General features: G+C 57.5%; 9 protein-coding genes across 9 annotated transcripts; 5 read left to right on the forward strand and 4 right to left on the reverse strand.

Moving 5' to 3' along the window:
• The first annotated feature begins 320 nt into the window (after positions 1 to 320).
• BO80DRAFT_429752 (GNAT family N-acetyltransferase) lies at positions 321 to 1,306 on the forward strand. Its single transcript, XM_025720548.1, has 2 exons — positions 321 to 806; positions 919 to 1,306. Exons 1-2 carry the CDS (start codon positions 419 to 421, stop codon positions 1,260 to 1,262), a joined length of 732 nt encoding a protein of 243 aa, XP_025569909.1. The 5' UTR covers positions 321 to 418; the 3' UTR covers positions 1,263 to 1,306.
• Positions 1,307 to 1,359: 53 nt separating this feature from the next.
• BO80DRAFT_260220 (MFS general substrate transporter) lies at positions 1,360 to 3,703 on the reverse strand. Its single transcript, XM_025714737.1, has 3 exons — positions 2,971 to 3,703; positions 2,524 to 2,921; positions 1,360 to 2,477 (listed from the first exon to the last, which is right to left on the reverse strand). The coding sequence occupies exons 1-3, from the start codon at positions 3,274 to 3,276 to the stop codon at positions 1,475 to 1,477; spliced, it is 1,707 nt and encodes a 568-aa protein (XP_025569910.1). The 5' UTR covers positions 3,277 to 3,703; the 3' UTR covers positions 1,360 to 1,474.
• Positions 3,704 to 4,569: 866 nt separating this feature from the next.
• Positions 4,570 to 5,937, forward strand: BO80DRAFT_429753 (nucleoside-diphosphate-sugar epimerase). Its single transcript, XM_025720549.1, has 4 exons — positions 4,570 to 4,671; positions 4,716 to 4,921; positions 4,971 to 5,285; positions 5,334 to 5,937. The coding sequence occupies exons 1-4, from the start codon at positions 4,646 to 4,648 to the stop codon at positions 5,816 to 5,818; spliced, it is 1,032 nt and encodes a 343-aa protein (XP_025569911.1). The 5' UTR covers positions 4,570 to 4,645; the 3' UTR covers positions 5,819 to 5,937.
• On the reverse strand, positions 5,920 to 7,106 carry BO80DRAFT_459667 (NAD(P)-dependent alcohol dehydrogenase; the record flags this gene model as incomplete). Its single annotated transcript, XM_025722354.1, has 2 exons — positions 5,920 to 6,906; positions 6,978 to 7,106. 2 exons carry the CDS (start codon positions 7,104 to 7,106, stop codon positions 5,920 to 5,922), a joined length of 1,116 nt encoding a protein of 371 aa, XP_025569912.1.
• Positions 7,107 to 7,297: 191 nt separating this feature from the next.
• BO80DRAFT_497628 (SLC26/SulP family anion transporter) lies at positions 7,298 to 10,136 on the reverse strand. Its single transcript, XM_025724091.1, has 3 exons — positions 9,653 to 10,136; positions 9,450 to 9,595; positions 7,298 to 9,403 (listed from the first exon to the last, which is right to left on the reverse strand). The coding sequence occupies exons 1-3, from the start codon at positions 9,912 to 9,914 to the stop codon at positions 7,361 to 7,363; spliced, it is 2,451 nt and encodes an 816-aa protein (XP_025569913.1). The 5' UTR covers positions 9,915 to 10,136; the 3' UTR covers positions 7,298 to 7,360.
• A 1,917-nt stretch (positions 10,137 to 12,053) lies between these two features.
• On the forward strand, positions 12,054 to 12,947 carry BO80DRAFT_439287 (uncharacterized protein; the record flags this gene model as incomplete). The annotated part of the gene is made up of 2 exons (XM_025721074.1): positions 12,054 to 12,394; positions 12,662 to 12,947. 2 exons carry the CDS (start codon positions 12,054 to 12,056, stop codon positions 12,945 to 12,947), a joined length of 627 nt encoding a protein of 208 aa, XP_025569914.1.
• Positions 12,948 to 13,517: 570 nt separating this feature from the next.
• On the reverse strand, positions 13,518 to 17,671 carry BO80DRAFT_506051 (CDC5/polo family serine/threonine-protein kinase). The gene is made up of 5 exons (XM_025724530.1): positions 17,558 to 17,671; positions 16,935 to 17,412; positions 16,428 to 16,870; positions 14,275 to 16,375; positions 13,518 to 14,219 (listed from the first exon to the last, which is right to left on the reverse strand). The coding sequence occupies exons 2-5, from the start codon at positions 17,250 to 17,252 to the stop codon at positions 13,662 to 13,664; spliced, it is 3,420 nt and encodes a 1,139-aa protein (XP_025569915.1). The 5' UTR covers positions 17,253 to 17,412; positions 17,558 to 17,671; the 3' UTR covers positions 13,518 to 13,661.
• Positions 17,672 to 17,873: 202 nt separating this feature from the next.
• Positions 17,874 to 19,147, forward strand: BO80DRAFT_418622 (OPA3 family protein). Its single transcript, XM_025718274.1, has 2 exons — positions 17,874 to 18,067; positions 18,128 to 19,147. Exons 1-2 carry the CDS (start codon positions 18,008 to 18,010, stop codon positions 18,914 to 18,916), a joined length of 849 nt encoding a protein of 282 aa, XP_025569916.1. The 5' UTR covers positions 17,874 to 18,007; the 3' UTR covers positions 18,917 to 19,147.
• Positions 19,148 to 19,327: 180 nt separating this feature from the next.
• Positions 19,328 to 19,903, forward strand: BO80DRAFT_393636 (uncharacterized protein). The gene is made up of 2 exons (XM_025717263.1): positions 19,328 to 19,585; positions 19,655 to 19,903. Exons 1-2 carry the CDS (start codon positions 19,356 to 19,358, stop codon positions 19,818 to 19,820), a joined length of 396 nt encoding a protein of 131 aa, XP_025569917.1. The 5' UTR covers positions 19,328 to 19,355; the 3' UTR covers positions 19,821 to 19,903.
• Positions 19,904 to 20,163: the final 260 nt, after the last annotated feature.

The raw sequence follows: 20,163 nt of genomic DNA on the forward strand, positions 1-20,163 counted from the left end.
TCTTCTTCTTCTTCTTCTTCCTGTCATGCCACTTAATGATAATGCCACGATAGCAGATTACACAGTAAGCTCACTGATAACCCGGGTGGCCTGAGACATTCCACCAATCTGCGCCGTTCCTGGTTCCCGCGGTACAGGGGATTGTCCATTCACATCCCCATGATGCTCGAATCCTTCTGCAACTAGGCTTTAGCGGGCACTAGTTCCCCACTATCTTCTTAGGCGTCCCGTAGTACGTATCTACCGACTGCTCCGGGCTTGGTTAAATCCCTGCCGCGGTCGTGTCCTGTGCTTATAATTCTCGCTATTTCTACATCTCATCCAAATCACTTACCCTAATCATCCCCACCCATCCCTAACCCCAACTCTAACTTCAACACCACCCCACCAACCACCCCATATCCAGGGCATAAGCACAATGCTGCAAACCCACCCCTGCACCCCCAGTGACGCCCCCGCCCTCGCAACCCTCTACCTTGAATGCTTCACCTCCCCATTCGAGCGGCACCTCTGGCCCGACGTCCCCCGCATGCACGAATGGTGGACCACCGCGTTCGCCGGGAAACTCGCCCAGCCGGACAAATTCCATACCCTCAAGGTCATTGATACCGAGAACGGGGAGATGGTGGGGTTTTTGGAGTGGAAGTTGCCGGCCCCGGTTGCAGCGGGGGAGAAGGGAGAGGAGGAGGAGGAGGATGAATATCCGCCGTATCCGGAGGAAGTGGGCGGGTTGGAGGCGTGGAATCGGTTGTTGGTCGAGATGGGCGGGAATACGGGGAAGGTTATGGGGGAGAGGCGGTTTTATTGTATGTTTCTTTCCCTTTTTTTTTTTTTTTTTTTTTTTTCCTTCCTGCCCTGGTTCACGGGATCGTTTGGGGTGGTGGTGATAGGGGCATGAAAGGAGGCTAATTTGTCTAGTTCTCAACATCCTCGGTACTAAACCCGCGTATCGCCGACGGGGCGTCGCATCGGAGATGATTCGGTGGGGAGTGGACCGTGCGGATGCGGAGGGGGTCGAGGCGTTTGTCATTTCGGCGCCCATGGCCAGACCCGTCTATGCGAAACATGGGTTTGAGTTGGTCCTGGAGGGGGAGAATCTGGGGGGTGATCTGGGGGAGTTTGTGCCGGGGTATATGCTGCGGAAGCCGAGAGGGAAGCAGGAGCAGGCTGGGTGCGGGGGATATGCCAAGTGGTTGGCGGTGCCGGTGGTGCTGGGGGTGGGAGCAGTGTTGTTTCAGCGGTTTGGGAGGAGGTTGTTGTAGGTTAGATGTTGAGATAGATTATGAGAGGTTGTGTAGGATGCTAATATGTTCTCCATCGTGTTCATTTACTGCTATCAATTATGGATACCACATGTCTCTGGATACCAGCCTTTTCATCAGTCTTTCGTCAGTCGTGGATGCACGTCCATTATCATCACCGTCAGTCATCACCATCACATCCCTGCAATATCACCGCAGTATCATTCCCGGCATCACGCTGCCGCCCGTCCCTTCGTCTCCGGAACCGCCAGCCAGGCACCCCCCATCAACACCCAGATCGCACCACAGAACCACACCGCCGCGCCATCCGCCGCGCCTCCCTCGAACGTGGTGATAATGCTTGCGATGAGTCCGAACAATCCCCACGAGAACCCCATGACACTCAGTCCCAAGCCGCGGAAGGGCGCTGCAAACACCTCCACCGTGTAGGTGATGAGCACCGCCAGAGTGGCCGTCTGCAAGAACGACAGGATGCACTCGAACGCCAGCAGCGCGTTGCGGGACCGAGACACCGTTGCCAGGAACATGAACAACCCCGTCAGCACGGCGATGATGGCGCCCGTGCGCTTGCGCCCCAGACCCTTGGCCTCGATGAGGAGACCCACGACGATCGGTCCCGGAATGGCACACAGCGCCACGTACAGGTAGCGGCTGTACAGGTACGGAGTGGTCACGCTGGTGGCCGTCACGGCGGAGACACCCTTGGTGGCGAGGTACGTGCTGATGTAGGACTTGTGCAGAATAAAGGTCAATCCAGTCACGGCCCAGAGCAGACCGAGCATGGCCAGGCCGATGCCCCCGACAGAAGACACCACCGACTTGGTCCGCGACTGACGACGAGACTCCGGAGCGCTCGCATCCACAGTCGAATCAATGCGAGCAAAGGACGACTCCTCCAGCCAGGTCTTGCGGTTGCTGTACGCCGCAATGTCCTTGACGATCTGGGTGGCCTCGGCATCGCGACGCTTGGACAGCAGATACTTGGGCGTCTCCCGCAGCGGGAACGCAAATCGGCACAGATACAGAAACAGCGTCATGCAGCCAAAGGTCCACCACACGTAGCGCCAGCCCTTGTTGGAGACGTAGTGGCACGAGCTGCTGCTGCTGCTGCTGCTACTGCTGTCGGAATGGGTGGCGCGCGACTGATGTGCCAGGGCCGTTCCGGTGCTGACCTCGTCAGGCCCGGTGCCGCAGGTGTAAACAGCGATGAATGCCCTATCATCATCAGTCGAATGCTGAAATCCTTGGTGGCCATACTCACCATCCCACAGCCGATGCCACCAACTGCCCCAGTCCCCAGAAAGCACCCTGCATGGAGACCAGGAACTGGTGGGAGGCCGGCACCGATTCCAGCAGAATCATCGCATCCACGGCCTGGTTGCCGGCCACGGCAAAGCCGACCACGAAGCCAACGACACAGAGACCAGTAAAGGCCGGCATGCCGGCTCCGACGAGACCCCCCATGCCCATCAGCACCAGGGTGCTGGTGAAGATCCACTTCCGACCCAGCATGTCGGACATCCAAGGCCAGGCCGTGGCGCCGGTAGTCAGACCGACGTAGAGACTGATGAACAGATACGCCTCTTTGTTGTCGGAGTAGAAGAACTGGGCTTCGTTGGCGCTGGAGGGGGCGATGACGGTGAAGGACATTAACCAGAACTACAGTGTGTTAGTTCACTCCCTATGATAGAGACTCGGCCAGGCATACACTATCCAAGAACCATCCCACACTGGTGATGAGGAACAAAATCCATTGGTAAAGACCCATGCCCATGTCCATCAGGGCTTGGTTTAGAAGCGCCGCCTTGGCCGCATAGACGGCATCCGTTCCGGCCAGAGACGTAGCGGTGTCGATGGTCGAGCCATAAACATTGGTGTGTGGCTTGTCGGCAGGCACTTCCTTGGGATGAGGCGCCTTCTCCACATCGTGCACCAGGGTAGAGGCAAAGGCACTCTGGGCCTCGATGTTTCTCTCCCGAGTCACGCTATCACTGACTGCCAGATGGTCTGCCATTTTGTCCTCGCGCGGTCCGGGCACAGTGGAGGGGAAGCACGAGGGACGACCCCGCTTTATGTAGACGCAGACATCGGGCCTCAACCGCTGGCCAAGACTGGAGCAGATTGCCTGCCCGGCCTTATCTTCGATGATACGTAAAATATTCCGCGGAGATATGCGGTGTCGTCCATCGTGAGTCACGTCCCGATATCTGATCGATACCCATCCCGATCAGACGCTGCCTATGTGGAATAGGGCGATCGTTATATACGATGCCATTCTGCCATTCTGGAATTATCCCTCGGGTCAATCAGATTTGTGCGCGCCAGCAGGATAAAACCGAGGGCAAATGTGGAAGAAGTTTCACCCGCCTGCATCGGAGAAAGGCGACCCACCGGGGTGGAGGGGGCAGCGCGTCACGTCTTGGAACCGGTTCAAACTGTCAAATAAGAACGAGGGGAAGTGGAGAGCTGCCTTTGATGGGGCTGCCATTGGTTGTCCAGACTTTTATCCGTCCGAGCTTGTTAGGCTTGACGAATGGGATAACCCTTGGGTCGAGATCATACCACAATGACCCACTGATGTGACTAAGAGGATGATGAAGAGCCGATATGGAGAAACACCTTATTCATTGTTTGGTGTTGGTCCGCCCATCGAGCTCGTGGACCCGTCGACACGTCTCCCGATTATGCTTGAAGGCACTGTCTGGCGGAACATCGCAATTGGACAGAATCTGTCGGATCTGAGGGCAGTCCAAGCTCTTCGCGAGAATTCCGGATCTACCCCCGTCGTCGTGAAGGCAGTTGATGAACTGGACTGGATGGCCGATACACCATTAAGCTTGGGCTGCAACCATAGCATTGGCACCCTACTCTTTCTTCTTTCAGCACAGCTGCTCGTCTGGGGTTCCCATGACCGATCCAGAGCAGATGCCACGTCTGGAACACATTGGATGCCCCTAGAGGTAGGCGCTGCCTGCAGAATTTGCACTTCAGTTTTCCATGTGTCGAGACCAACCCATCGACAAAGCAAGCAACATTGATCAAGGTCCATCTCTCAATTCCGAGAAAACCCGGCAATTGCAGAGGCATTGCAAGATCCCTGCATGCGGAGAGAGAAAAGGGGCCAACCCCGGATGCTCGTCGGCGGCACCCGCCGTCGGCCGAGCTTGCCCGATTCGGCAGGCGGACAAGGTTATCAATCAGCAACTGGTCAACCCCGCACGTCATATCTGATTATTAATTGATTTAGCCGTGACTTCATCCGTCCATCGATTTTCCTCCAGCAGCTCATTCCCATATAAACAGCAGCAATCAGCGTAGTGGCATCACTCAATTACGACACATCAGAACACATCGACCATATCGATCGAAGCAGATACAGCAATATGACCACCCTCCCTAAGATCTTCATGTCCGACTCTACCCCGCTTCTCTGTTCACCACTAACTGGTGCAGCACCGGCGCAACCGGCTACATCGGCGGGGATGCCCTCTATGCCCTCTTCGCCAAGCATCCCGAGTACAGCTATACCGCTCTCGTCCGATCGTCGGACAAGGCCCAGCAGGTCCAAGCCCAGTACCCCTCCATCCGGGTGGTGATTGGCGACCTCGATGACTCGGCGCTTCTTGAGAAGGAGAGTGCCGGGGCGGATATCGTCCTGCGTATGTCCCCATTTTCTCCCAATTCTATCTCTGAATTAACACGGTGCAGACACTGCCGACGCCTCCGACCACGAAGGCGCCGCCAAAGCCATCGCCGCCGGCCTGGCAAAGGGCCACTCGAAAGAGAAGCCCGGATACTGGCTACACACCGGCGGCACCGGCATTCTGACCTTCCACGATACCGACCGGAATGTCTTTGGCGAGCACAGCGACAAGGTGTACGATGATTGGGACCATGTGGATGAACTGCTGAATCTGCCGGAACACGCCTTCCACCGGAATGTAGATCGCGTGGTGTTGGAGACGGGCAAGACCAAGGCGGGGGTGGTGCAGACGGCGCTGATCTGTCCGCCTACGATTTACGGTATGTATGCCTAGCAGGATCCTTACATATGGGGTACTGATCCCTCAGGACGGGGTCGTGGTCCGGTGTCGCAGCGCGGACGACAGGCCTATGCGCTGGCCAAAGTGACGCTGCAGCTCAAGAAGGGTCCGATTATCGGACCCGGCAAGGCGATCTGGAATAACATCCACGTGCATGATCTGAGTGATTTGTATGTGTTGCTCGTGGAGGCGGCGGTGCAGGGCCGGGAGGATCCCGAGCTCTGGGGGGCGCGCGCCTATTATCTGACCGAGAACGGGGAGCACGTCTGGGGCGAGTTGGCCAAGGCGACGGCGCAGACGGCCGTGGAATTGGGCTTGATTTCGGAAGCTAAGGCGGGGTCGATCAGCCTGGAAGATGCGAAGAAGTACGCGGGGTATGAGTCGCTGAGTTGGGGGATGAACTCCCGCGGACGGGCCCGGAGAGGCTCGAAGGTGCTGGGATGGACGCCATCGAGGCCGAGTCTGGAGGCGACGCTGCCGGAGATCTTGGAGGATGAGGTGGCACGGCTGTAGCCTACCACTGCAATGAGCCATGGCACGATGCGGCTTCAATATATCGAGCTGCTATGCTATGTCTCAAGCTACTAGATTCCAGACAAAGCTAGATGAATATACTAGTACTTCCCACTAGCATCATCTACACCGGATCCCCCCCCCCGAATCAACGTCTTCATGCCCTCCCCTCTCGCCGTAGTCTCCCACGCCTCGACCGCGTCCTCAAACGCCACGATCTTCGTGATAAACCGCTTCAAGGGAAACCGCCCCTCCACCGCAAACTGCACCCCCAGGGCAAAATCCCCCGGTCCATAGCGGAAGCAGCCCTTGAGCGTGATTTCCTTCTCGGCCACCGTGCCCATGGGAAAATTGACATTCCGTCTCCCCAACCCCGTCTGCATAAACCGGCCGCCCACGCGCAACACCTCGACCCCCATGCGCATACAGGCCTCTGCCCCGGTGGCCTCAATCACCACATCAAACCCGTCCCCTTCACTTTCCTCCATTCCAAACCGCTCCAATATCCTCTTCCCCTCCCCCTCTCCCGTCCCATCAGGCACATACCCACCCCCCCACCCCCCAGCCCCCTCGCCCATGACCTCCCCCGCAAACCCTAATTTCCGCGCATTCATATCCACGCCCACCACCTGCTCGGCCCCAAACTCCCTGGCCACCAACATACAAAACACCCCCACCGTCCCGGCCCCAAAGACACACACGCGCATCCCCGGGCCCACCCCAACCGCTCGCACCGAATGCACCGCCACCCCCAACGGCTCCATCAACGTCGCTTCCTCTAGCCCCATCGTATCAGGAATCTTATAGCAGTAATCGGCAGGCAGTTTGAAGAACCGCGTTAACGTGCCGTGGCAGATCCCGGGCACGCCGGCGAACTTCATTCGCGGACAGAGGTTGTAGTGTCCGGATTTGCAGATCATGCAGCGGTGGCAGGCGTAGCCGGGTTCCAGGGCGATACGGTCCCCTGGGACGAGGGTGGTCACGGCGGGTCCGATGGCGTGTACGATCCCGGAGGCTTCGTGGCCCATCGTGATGGGGTTGCTGGGCGTGATGGGGCGTTTGATGCCCCCGTGGTGCCAGAAGTGGACCTGATGCAGAGTGGGTTTAGTTGAGGGCTACGGATGGATGGGGGAGAGACTGGGAGGAGGGGAGGGGGTACATCGCTGCCGCAGACCCCGGTGTAGGCGATGCGGATGATCACGTCGGTGGGCGAGGTGATGCGAGGGAGGGGCCGGTCTTCGTAGCGGGCGTCGCCGGGCCCGTAGAGCAGACAGGACGGGTTGGCCATGCTGGTGAGGTCGGGGGCCTGAGAGTCCATGGTGGTGGTTCCAACGGGTATGGCAGGATGTGGTACACTGGTCATGGGTATGGGCTGTCGTGGGATTAAAGCCGGTGGGTTTCGCCGAAAGAGGCGCCGATGGGGTGGAATCGACGGGCTCCAATGCCTAGCTGCATGATATCCTGGGTGGAGCACGAAGTGGGTAAGATGCAATTACGTCTATTAAGCACTAAATCTAGGATAACTGATTCTCAACCTCCCCTTCAGCTGGCATGCGCCTTGGACGGGCGGTCGGAGATGCCCGCCACCGCACACTCCAGGGCACTCGTCAAGTCAATGTGGAACAACGGCCAGTTCACGCCCGTCACCACCGCCCGCTGGTCCTCCCCACGCGGTGGAATAGCTGTGGCGTGGGTTCGTCTCGCCGCATCCACCTCGTGGATACTCAGCACGCCCGACGTCTTGTCCTCGCGGCCTCCCGCCGGCTGCGAGATCGGCTCCCGTCCGTCCACGATGCTCTCCGCTTGGGACTCCACGTCGCTCCCCGGCTTGGTCACCGGCGGGGATTCGCTCACATCGGCCACGCTGAAGATCGGGGGCACCTGCGACTGCTCCGACGGCCGACCAAAGCCCGCCGCGGCCAGCGCGCGCTTGGTCCACCGGCTGTTGATGTGCGCAAAGTGCCACGCCACGCGGTCCGGGGCGGCGTACCGGTCCAGTTGGTTCCGGACATCGATCAGATTCTGCACCGAGGTCACGTCGACATTGTTCACCGCGGAGAAATCCAGGATGATGGCCCGCAGCAGCGGCCGTTGCGCCGAGGGGTCCTCGGCCTCCGGCTGCGGCTTGCGCGGCGCAGGGTCGTTCCACGGCCGATCCCCGGGCCGGGAGAATAACGAGGGGTTCGTGCGACGGGTGGATTCAAAGATGTGTTGCACGAGGTAGTCCGTGTAGTGGTTGGCGTTGGGGTAGTTGAACCCTTCCGACACCCGGTAGATGAAGATGCCCGGCGCGGGCTGGCGGACGGGGACGGTCGGGTTGGAGCCATCGGTATGCGCCAGGGGCAGGAAGATGGTGCGGCGCGACGCATGCTTGAAGTCCGAGCTGGCGAGTTGCGAGCCGGGATTGAATTCCTTGGAGCCCGTGTCCTCCAACAGGTGGTCGCCAATGACCGAATGGACCGGCACCGGCCCGAGGAACTGGCCCCGGGCTTTGGCAATGCGGAACAGCAGCACGGCCACCGACAAGCAGATGGTGCAGTAGATTCCGATCTCGATGGTGGAGAAGATGATGACGATGATGCCGATGAAGCAGATCAGGGCATCCAGGGGCGACACGAGCCAGAATTGGTACAGCGTGCGGGGCGGGGCGATCAGGTCGCCCACCGCGTGGATGATGACCGCCGACAGAGAGGAGCTGGGGATGTAGAAGAACAAGGCCGGCAGGGCATAGATGGCGAGCAGGACGATGATGGCCGTGATGACCCCCGCCAGCGGCGTCCGGACGCCCGACTTGGCCTTGATGGCCGTGCGCGAGAACGACCCCGTGGCCGGATAGCCGCCCAGGAAGGGGCCCAGCAGGTTGGCAATGCCAATGGCGATGAACTCCTGCGACGGATTGATGGTGTAGTTGTTGACGCGCCCGAACGATTTCGAAATGGCAATATGCTCAATGACCAGCACGATCACCGCGGCAGGGAGTTCGGAGGCAAAGGTCTTGATGATATCCGCATTAATCTTGGGCACACCGGCGTGCTGGAAGCCGTAGGGGACCTTGCCCAGCAGCTTGAAGGCCGGATGGTCGCGTCGATGGAGATTGACGGCCGCGCTGATCATGGTGTAGAACAGGATCACAAAGACCGTCCGCAGGGTGGAGATGAAAAAGAACAGCTTGGCCCGCTGGGGCTTCGTCCGCGTGCCATAATTGCAGGCCGCGCGGATGCCATACAGCATGGCCAGCGCCGTCACGCCCATGGCAGCGTCCATCTGCGACGAGGGCAGGTATTTGAGGGTGTTGATGATGACTCGGTAGGTGGCCCCCCGCGTGGAGAAGCTGGCGGTTTCCCCCAGCATCGTCTTGACCTGGCCCGCACAGACATTGATTGCGGACCCGGTCATGAACGCCGTGATGGCCGGCAGCGGAATGAAATCGACGATGAAGCCCAGGCGAAACAGGCCGATGAAGGTGGTGATGGCCCCGCAGATGATGGCGAGGGCTTGCGCGATGGTCGTCCCTTCGACGTCGGGGTATTTGGCTTGAACGTCGATGATGATGGTGCCTACCAGGGTGGACATGACGGCCACCGGCTGACTGGGTTAGCGGCTGGTCCTCACGGCGAGAGGGAGGACTTACCCCGATGGTGATATCTTTAGACGTGGCGAAGAACCAGTAGATCAAGACCCCCATGAAGGACGAATACAAGCCGTATTCCGCGGGCAACTTGGCCAGAATGGCATAGGCCATGCCCTGCGGGATCACCACGGCGCCCACCGTGACCCCTAACCCCCGTCAATCTGGATGGTCTAGCCGAGGTTTCATTCGTGGGGCTGGCTTACCGGCGATGAGATCTCCGATGAACCATTGCAGGTTGTAGCTCCAGATCCAGTGGAGAAAAGGGAACATGCTGTAGAAGTAGTGGCCCACCTGGCGGCGGGAGGGAACGAGCCCTCGCAGCCATTCCCCCGCGGTCGGCTCGACCTCCACATAGGAGCCCGTATGGTCTGGCAGACCAGCTCCATCGCGAGACTCGGAGGGGTCGTTGGATGGCAGATCAATCCCGAGTGCTTTGGCCAGAAAACGGCCCGCTGTTGCGGACATCTTCTGCGTCGGAAATGCGCGTAGAGTGCCTTTGGATCGTTATCAGCCCGGATAACAAGGCCTCAGATAATGTAGCAGGGTGCAATGACGAGATTCTGAACGAGGCAGAGGGAGATGAGAGAGTATATAGCCAATATCAAAAATCCGAGACTCGAGCGACAGGGGATCGATGTCGTGATTTTAGCTCCAAAACACGAATGCCTCGCCATGTGCTGCCCAGAGGGGCTGCAGGCCCGCCGTGGGACGCCCGCTGCTCTTACTTGGACCTCACGGCACGAATGGGGAAGCCCAGTCGTCCATCATCCTCCTGGTTTCACGGGGCGAATGGTTTGTTTTGCTCCCAGACACCTGGGAAGAGATTTCTTCATGTCGCCCAAGAGTGTGGCTGGCGCGCTTGGCCCTGATTCTGGTCTGGGATGCGCACAGGGAGCTCAGCCCCCCCAGGAGGATTGCACCATATTCAGCACTCCTCATGGGCCAGGCTGCCTTCCGTGGGGGGGAATAAGAATTGACTAAGGCCTGCCATGCCACCACCATCAAAGGCTAGCTGCTAGTCTCGAGGTTCTCGTTTCTAATTTTCACCCGCAATGGGCATGGGCATGGGCCGGGATAGGGCTGGCCAGGGTTCCACCGGGCACACCCAGCGTGGGTTCTCCGCGGATATCATCCAGACCAGTCCTCTGGAGTCTTGACTGAATCCGCTCCATCTCGTCCTCACAGGAACGGGTCTCCTCAGCCAATCCGGGGGATGGCTGACCGGTATCGAGGTCCCAGATGGTGTCAGCGGGTCCGTGTCCCTGGAGATTTAAGCTCGCCCTCCCCTGGGGACCTTCCCTCAACTTAATCGGGAGGTGGTTACCTGGATCATGTTGGCTATACGAAGTGGTCGTGTATCCTGGTTGCCTCGACCAGCTCGCCCTCTGCAGTGGCTGTCTGTCGGAGTGGGGGATCTGGCAGGGGATGATGCTTGGGATCTCCACAGCCATGGCGGGATTTTAGCCCCGAGCACGCCATCTGCCTAACGGCCGGTTCGCTCTGCTGGCTGGCTGGCGGGCTCACCGGCAGCATCTCTCACCTTGACACCTTGCGTCAGTGATCTTGCATCAAGCGTGGCTTGCATTGATGGCTTGAGGATTGATAGATGACGAGCTCGGAGAACAGGGGACAGATTACAGCGTAGCGTACAGCCCCGGCGCTGTCCGGGTCCCTATCAAATCACCCTGGAACCAGGCGAGGAAGGAAGAAGAGTAAAAAAAGTAAAAAGGCAGAAAGGTTTCCAGCAGCCAAGAGTCCAAGAGGGTCAACCATGACACACAGAAAGCTCAGATCCGCACCAGGTTGGCCACGCTAGCCACTGGCCATCAGACGACCGGCCATGAATACGATAGACGCCAACGAAATTAGGGCCTTCGCTGGAGCCCGGTTGATGGATCCCAGACCCACCGACCTGATGCACAGGAAATAGAATTTAGATCCTCAGTACGGAGTAGAGAGTCAATGCTGTCGGGGATGCTCCAATATCCACCCGGAAGGAGCCCCGCAATACGGAGATCGAGTCCAGTATTTGATGCAATAGCCTGCGACATGGATCCCTCCTTCATTAAGCGTGGTTCGTCTCCAGTGCCCTGGGTGGGGGTGGCCAATACGACATCGGTGGTGGTCGAGGAAGTAGTAGTACCTTGGGTTTCAACAGGGGAAGGACAAGCCCGACCCATGGAAGGATCTGGCCGACCCGTCCGTGTCGTCCAGCAAACTGGTGAGCGAAGACAAAGCAACCCCATTCGGTTGAGGTACTCTACCCCAAGAGTCCCTTTTGGCAAACTGTATCACTAGGCAGAACAAAGGCGACTGGCTCAATTCCTTTGTGTCGGATGGGGATGCTTCCTGGAAGCGGCCAGTCCGATGCCATCGAAATGGTAGTTAGTCACGCTGGACTGCACCAGACAATCACCCCCGGGCATTGTCTATCTTTGAAGACAGCTGCCGGCATTCTTTGGATGGAGCATTCAACACCGCCCCATATAAGATCTTTTCTTTCTCGACTCTCTATGGCTGCTGCATTTGGAGCCTTGTGAGAGGTCGGGCTCTTCACCATACGATCTCCGAGATTCGCACAAACTGGTTATTTGCAGACGCAACATGGAGCCGACCATCGCCCATCAGACCGTGCGAGTGTCATGCCTCCCGGCTAACATGACCGAGGCGGTGTTTGGCAGGGTGCTCGCGGGATTAACCCCCGTGGTTCGCGATGGCGATGAGTTCCATGCCTCCAACGTCCTCTGTTGGTCTCTGGCCCCAGCCATTTCGGGCATATCGCGTTACCAGATCGCCACCATTACTTTCGCCAAGGATACAAACCTCAAGCATCTGGCAAGAGCGCTCACGGATGGAATTGGCAAAGACGGTGCTCACCTCACGGTGGAACTGCACTTTCTCGGTCCCACGCCCTTGGCAGATCCGGGAGACCAAGCAGAGATGGAGTAAGTCGACGAGCGCCGTTCCTGGGATGCCTTCGAAAGGACTAATTATTCAGCATCATCGCCATCCATGGCTTCGATGGCCAGGAGCAAGGTGGCCCGGTCCGGAGAGACAGTAAGTTCATTGGAACAACTCGAACTGGATGCGATCCATCGCTAACGTCACAGAAACCTCGCCCTCTCATCTTAATCGGCCATGACCTCGGAGGCCTCGTCATCAAAATGGTAGGTCAATCGCCCCATTGTAGCTTGCCACTGACACCTTGACAGGCTTTGGTTCAAAGCATCCGAGGCCAAAGACAGCGACGCAGATCAGGCGTTCTTCGTCTCCGCCTATGCGGTCGTCTTCTTCGGAGTGCCGCAGAAAGGCTTCCCTGAGAAGCCGCTCACAGCCATGGTCAAGGGTCAGCCCAACGAGAGACTTGGGCGAAGCCTGGTCGGGAGTGCTGACCTGCAAGTGGAACTCCAACAACGCGTCGACGAGTGTTTCCAGTTGCCTCGCGCATGGTCCCTCTCCCTCTACGAAACCATGCCCGTCCATCGGATGAAAAAGTAGGTCTCTGCGAGAATCTCCGTCACTGGCCACCCCCTTACTAAACCACGGATAGTTTCACCCCCATCTCCAGGACTTGGCAAGCCTCCGGCGCATTGGAGATCGCCGTACCTGCCGATGCTGCCGTTTTTACGCCCCGGGGGGGATGCGGGAACCTCCAAGCCCTTGCCCATCAATGCCAACCACATTGGCAGGGTTCGGTTCGGGGGCAAGAACGACTTTGAATACGATAAGGTCGTGACCGAGCTCCAGAAGATGGCTGAGGATGGACCAGGGACTGTCGCTGAACGACTCGGTCGAGGTAAGTGACACTGGACCTGGCCATTGATGGAGTTCCCAACTGATTATCCAGTAGCGTTACCAGAGAGACCGCCACCTTATCACGACGCGGTGACTGCAGGAACTTAGCGTGAGGATGGGGATCATGATTGGGGCCCAAATGTCCTTGTTTCGTCATAGGGGAGACAGAAGTCAAATGCTGATATACTTTTAACCAGGCAAGGTGCCATGGTCTCGTAGCCCTCGATAGTCGGCAATTAAGTATGATTAACCACCACACTCGGTGGAGTTGCCCAGTGATCAAATACAGAATTGATAGAAACCAACCCGGACACGGCGTCTGCGCCATGCCAACCCTAAAATATACCGCGCAAATCACAAACGCCAACAATAGGCTTGTCATATCGTCGTAAAGAAAAACCACGGACGCGCTCTCTCCTACAGTGGTCTCCCCAGCATCCGAAGCCGCTCCCGTAATGCATCCCCCTCGCCGTCCTCCTCGGCTTCGAGTCTTTTCTCCTTCAGGGACACGGACCGGTACTCGCCATCTCCGCCCGGGGCGCCCACCGTCACCCACACAAACTTGCTGCCACTTCCCCCCGCGGCCCGCTCCTGGGATCCCTCCCAGAACAACTCCATCGGGCCTGCGCCGCCACTTCGATCCGGCGCTGCTCGTCCCCCGAGGCGCCCCTGCTTCACCCATCCTTTCATCACTTCCTTGATGAAGCTGATCTTCTGGAGGAACGAATTGGCGTCGAGGATGTCGCGAATCCGGTCGTCCGAAGAGCTCACCCCCGTGCCATATGCAATGCCGAGGAAGGTGGAAACCTCCTCGGAAGTCACCGCCCGCGTGTCGAACCCGGATGGGTGCATCTTGCCCTTCGTACTGAGGTACCGGGCAGCAGACGGCGAGAGGTGGTAAAAGTCGATCCAGGGCGACGAACTTCTCGTGCGGCCCGGAGCGATCACGAGCTTGGTATGATCGGGAAAGTTGAACTATGGCATCCGTTAGTATGCACCGATCGCATTCAGGTGGGCGCATCACACGTACCTGGAAAGCCCCATCGCCAAATCCCCAGACACCGACGTTGCCTAGTCGTTGGTAGAATTTGATGAACTGGCCCGAGCTACCGGACCCCAACTCGTCCTCAAACACAGCATCATCCCCGTGTCGGCCTAGAGACCCGATCATATACTTGCCGAATTGATCCACCAGCTTGACGCGTTTGATCTTTTCCGCATCTGCCCGGGCACAGTCGAGACCCGAGTTGGTGCGGATCTTGATGCCCGCTCCAGAGGACCCGCTGGAGGACGACTTGACCTCGAACAACGACGGGGAGATCAGAGCTCTCCGAATCCCCCCGCGGCATTCCGCAAAGTCGCTGGGGCAATTCTCGTAAAACTCTACCGGCTTACCGTTGCGAGGGATGAGCTGGTCCGCCTCGGGATACACATAAGCGGCCCCCTCGTGTGTGTCCTGGCTACGGGCTTTACGCCGGATATGTTTCTCGCCATCTCGCACTACGACCCCACTCGCTGGCTGACCATTCTCGGCCTTGAACACGCAGCCTACACTGCCATCGTCCAAGACATAGCCGATGCCGTACCGATTGGTATAGTCGACCCATTTGATGACATAGGCATGAGGTGGTCGTCGAAGCCCAGCCCGCCGCCGAGCCGCTGAGTGAGGGACCATGTTGGACAGCATATGCCGGAGATCCATGTTTACATCATCCAGGGACGTCCGTGGCAAGGCCTCCCATGGATCCTCCAGGTGGAATAAGGGATGTAGGCCTAGAGTCGAGCGTGGCTTACTGGTAGATGAGGCAGTCTTGCTGCCAGACCGACTCAAAGGTTGCGAAGAAGGGTCAGGGCGCACGGGGTGACTTTTCAGTCTCAGATCTTCCTTGACCACATCTTTCGGGTCTTCCGCTTCTTTAGGGACTGCCCGGGTGGTGGACTTCGGCATCGACCGTAGCGAAGGCTGACGTGATCTGACCGGCAGGTCATCCACTGCTACAGTTGCGGTGCGCTCTTTAACGAGAGGGGCATGGCAAGCTTCTTGACTGGCAGCCTCCAGTCGTCGGGACTGCGAGCGGGTCTGGGAGCGAGTCTTTCCGATTGCCAAAACATCCGGTGCCGTACTGGATTTGGGGATCTGGGGCGCAATGTTCCTGTCAAGGTCGCGCAGCGAGCCCGAATACGATGCTGCCACGCCACGCCGTGTGCGAATTGGCCGCTCCGCCAGGCCGCCCGAAGGCACGACGGCAGGATTGCCCTCCGGCTCTCTTCCATCGGGCAAAGCCCTTGCCGACGGGGCCACCGGGTCGCAGACGGCGGCAATCTTCCGGACAGACCCTCGTCCGGTCGCTGCTTGCTGCCGCAGAGTCGCCGCATGACTCTGGGACTCCTTCCGCCGCTGCTGAGCAGCAGCCAGTGCCGCTTGAGTTCGGGTAAGGGATGCCACATTGGTCCGGGCGGGTGCACTGCTCTTTCGTGACATGGCACTGTCTTCGAATGAAGATCCATCTCTGCGGGACAGGAGGGTAGAATCAGGGTCGCTCCAGTCTCCCACCGGCTCGTGGGGGTATCTATACACGATGTCCTCTGGTAGTGGTATGACCGGCTGGAAGCCCTTTTCCTCCTCGGCTAGACACTCGGCATATGCAGACTTCGAACAATTCTTTCCTGCCGCTTTGCGGGCAGTGCCGTCTGGCTTTCTGCCCACGCCGCAGAGGGTGTAGAAGGCCGCCCTGCAAATCAAATACCGCTGGCTCGGATCATCCACGTGTTCAATGTAGCCGGACAACTTCTCGTCATACTCCAAGCTGTTCCCATACATCATTCGATCGCCGCGGGGTTCCTCCGGCTTGAGCCAAATCGGCCTTCCAATGCAACAAGCCGGATCAAGTCGTTTAGGTATGCAGCCGTCGTACATCCTGAAGAACGGATGCTCCACGATATCGTCCGGTTCGGGGCGCTCCTCTTCGGCTAGATTCAGGCACAAGCTGACCAGAGACTTGGCTTCTTCGGGAATGTGATTGGCGCATTCGGTGCCTTTCGGCCACACGTAGGCCAAATTTCGTACTTTCTTGTAAATCTCCTCTTGTGTTTTGGATTGGAATGGCGGGTATCCGGTGAGCATGGCGAAGCTGGGAATATTAGCTGTGTGTGGACTGCCACGAGAACGACGTGGGCGCTTACCAAATAACTCCCAAGGACCATATATCCACCTTCTGGGTATGCCCCCCTTTACTTTTGTCGAGAACTTCTGGAGCAATGTAATTTGGCGTCCCGCACAGCGTCTTCCTCCTCTTCTCATCCTTCTCCGACATGATCATTGCTGCCAGACCAAAGTCACCCACTTTGATATCCATATTTTGATCCAGAAACAGGTTTCCCATCTTCAGATCCCGATGTGCGACATTCCGCTTGTGTAGATATTTGATCGCGCCGCAGAGCTGGATCATAAACCGTCGGACCTCGGGCAAACTCAAGCACTTCCTCTTTCTGACCATATCCATGACGGAGCCGTTAGGGCACAGTTCCAAGATGACATATATGCTACTATCGAAGGCGAAGGCGCGATGGAATCCGACGATGTGAGGGTGGCGCATCTTCGAGTGGATTTGGAGTTCGGTGCGAAACTGCAACACGACTGTCAGCATACCCATTGTAGCTATCGCCCATCTAAAGCGCAAGACTCCATACCTTCTCCTGCATCTTCTTCTGTGCCATCTCGGATCTGACTACTTTCATTGCGAAAACGCGACCGGTACGTAATAACGTCCCTTCGTAGCAGATCGCAAAGCCTCCCTTTCCAAGAAACGCGCCCGTCGAGTATCGCTCTCCATCATCCTCCGGCTCTAAAACCAGCGACGGCGGCGGAGGTGCATGGTTCTTCGACGAAGCTTTCTGGGCAGCCGCAGCGGCGTTCTTATCCAACACTTTGCGCTCCATCGAGATCTTGGGTTTAATCATCTGGTTCGTCGACCGCGGCGACAGCGCCTCCATTCTGTCTTCGAGCATTTTCTATGTCCTGAAACAGTAGGGTACCAATTTGAGCGACCAAGGGAATGGCAGGTGATCTCGAGACCGAATAATTGTAGCGGACATCAACTCGGGGGAATAGACGATCAACGACAGTACAGCGCACTAGGGTATAATGTATGTACTTCGGCTGATGCTCCTATCGACAGTCAGTACCCACGAGGGACAATGGTATTATGCGACCTGGTGCCGGAATAGCGCCAGCCACCGTATGGCAGAATGCACGGGATGGAATACCGCACCCGCCGGACGAGGGGAGATTCCATGTCAACGGCTCAACTTACTGCAACTGAACAAACGATGAAACAATTGACGCTTAAAAACAATGGGATGCATCAACGCCGCCCCGACCAGTTAGAGTGCGACCGAGGGGAGGTGGGGGAACTCAGGGAGTGAGGTACTAGGGATAGATAGACAGAAGCAAAGACGGAGAGCTGCCGGGCGGACGCCCAAACGAACTGCCCGAAGCGGCAATCGATAAACATTGATCCGACTGCCGGAACAACGCGCATTGCTGACCTCAGCTTGCACACCGCCCCCGGATTATGCATGGCCTGCGCCCCTCGATGCCTGACAATCCAGTCCGCCATCATGAATCATCCTCAACCACCTTCCGGCATAATGCAAGCTATTTCCAGACTACTCGTCAGTCCTTGATGGATGCAGGCCGTTGATTTACAACATCCACATTATCTCCTGCTCCTTTATAGCACCCATCCCCACTCCCCTCCACCATGTCCCTCACACTCAAGCTCTCATCTCTAGTCATCCGCACCTTGTCAAAGCCGATCGCCGTATGCTTTTCCACCCTTGCAGTGGCTCTCACCTGACAGGAACATGCTGACACGCCGAAGAACCAACTCAAGGCCCAGGCTCGCGAACATGAACGCTTCCGGCACATCTGCGTCTCCATGGCGCAGGGCCTTCACCGGATCGACATGCGCCTCCGACTAGGCAACATCCGCGACAACGCCGCATCGCAAAAACGCGCCGCTGCCGAAGCAGAACTCCGAAAACACAAACCGACCTCCCCGACCGCGAAGACTGCCGCCGAGGCGAAAGCGGAAGAGGAAGCCATAGCGAAAGCCAAAGCAGCAGCCGAGGAGGCCGCGAAGCCGGCGCCGAAACCTCACATTCGACCATTGTCCGAGTCCAAGGCAATTGAGTCGGGTGCCACATTCATCAGTGAGACCTTTCTGTTCCTGGTGGCGGGCGGTTTGATCGTGTTCGAGTCATGGCGATCGCGGAGGAAAGAAACAACCCGCAGGGAGGACGTGGAGACTCGGCTGGCCGAACTAGAGCAGTCTGAGAAGGCTGCCCGGCAGGCCCTACTGGCTTTGGAGAAGGAGCTGCTCCAACATAAGGCCAAGCACGGCGAACTCCCGAGGTCCTCTGCACGGATTCTGCCGCGCGAGGTGTGGGACGTTGAGCAGGAAGAGGAAGTGAAAACACCAGAGGAGCCGAGCTTGTTCTCCTGGATCACATCATATTTGCCCTTTGTTGAGAGTGCTGAGCAACGGGCGGAGTCGGTGATCAAGGAAAGCAAGAGCGCGGCGAAGCCGCCCGTCGATGCTCAAGCATTTATGCCGGCGCCCAAGCCAGTCGAACCTGAGCAAAAGGTTCCAGAGCCAAAGAAGGCCTAATCCATACCGGCCATGAAATTCGATGTTACTGTACATATCGTTATAGAATCAGTGGGGCGCTACATTGTCTACGAGTTTGCGAATCATCTTGGGATACCCTTATATATCACAGAACAGGAAGGAAGGCAGCTTGCGGGGTTGGTGTCGGGAGCATCGAGTGGAGACGGCTCATAGACTCAATCAACTCTTCTCTTCATAGACAATCAAAGCTTTCCATCTCGTATATCGGCGAACGGTCATACCCTCGCACAATGGAAACCGACATCCCAGTTTCTCTTCAAGGCACCTACTGCTCTTCCCTCCAACGGCGCTCAGTATGGAGGGCCCTGGGACCGATTCTGAGAATGTTCCCAGGCATGGCAGGTTGGTTGACCCACGGTCGATTGGGTCTTATTCCTCTGATATGTCTATAGAAAGTGGACTACCAGCGGAGCATGATATGGAGTTCCGTCTGGGAGACAATACAGCAATGCTGAGCGTCCTCCTGTTGACATCCTCGTCCTTAGAGTCATCTACCACACCAAATACTATATCTAGACTGCGCCAATTCTTTCTTTGCCCGGCCAGTCGTGCCAGCAAGAAAGCCATTGTGTTTCTACTCTCCGAGGCGCCTTTCAGCAGCGCCAGTGGCAGGTACCGACTTGAGGGGCTGGTGGCGTTGCAAGTTCTGTACGGACATTGAGGCAATATATTTTTATGTCAGAGCTGTATCTCAGCTAACATGGTCTGACTACGCAGGATGGTTGAATCACTCCCAGCCATGCTCCCTATCATCCCTATTGCCGAGTCGGCCTGTTTGCTGTCTTCTATGCAGGAATACATCACTAACCTGGAGGCGATCGACATCCCACGAAGACCTTTCCAGTCCTCTGCCGCGTTCGCAGGATGTAGCTCCTATCCCTAGCCTTTCCGATGTGGACTTTTGAGGAAGCGCCATGGACCATTAGGGGGATCAGCAGCGACGGGCATGAAATTGAATAATTGCTCCTTGGTTTTGCAAGGGGGGGCTACGATGTGTAGTATGTGTAGTATTGGTCTGTCGTGTAAGATAGGATGTAGTAATGGTGTCACGTGGGCGTCGTTGCCCAACGGTGATGCCAGCAAGGATACAGGAATCCGACGGAGGGGGTTAGGTACACACGGCCAAAAATATATTTCGGGAGTGGAGCGTCATAATCGAGTTCGGTCTCCCCTGTCCAGGGGTTGGGTTGTCATTGGAGAATCGCCAATTACGATCGACTACCCAT

The sequence above is a fragment of the Aspergillus ibericus genome (genome assembly GCF_003184845.1).
Source record: "Aspergillus ibericus CBS 121593 unplaced genomic scaffold BO80scaffold_71, whole genome shotgun sequence".
Taxonomy (NCBI): Eukaryota; Fungi; Ascomycota; class Eurotiomycetes; order Eurotiales; family Aspergillaceae; genus Aspergillus; species Aspergillus ibericus.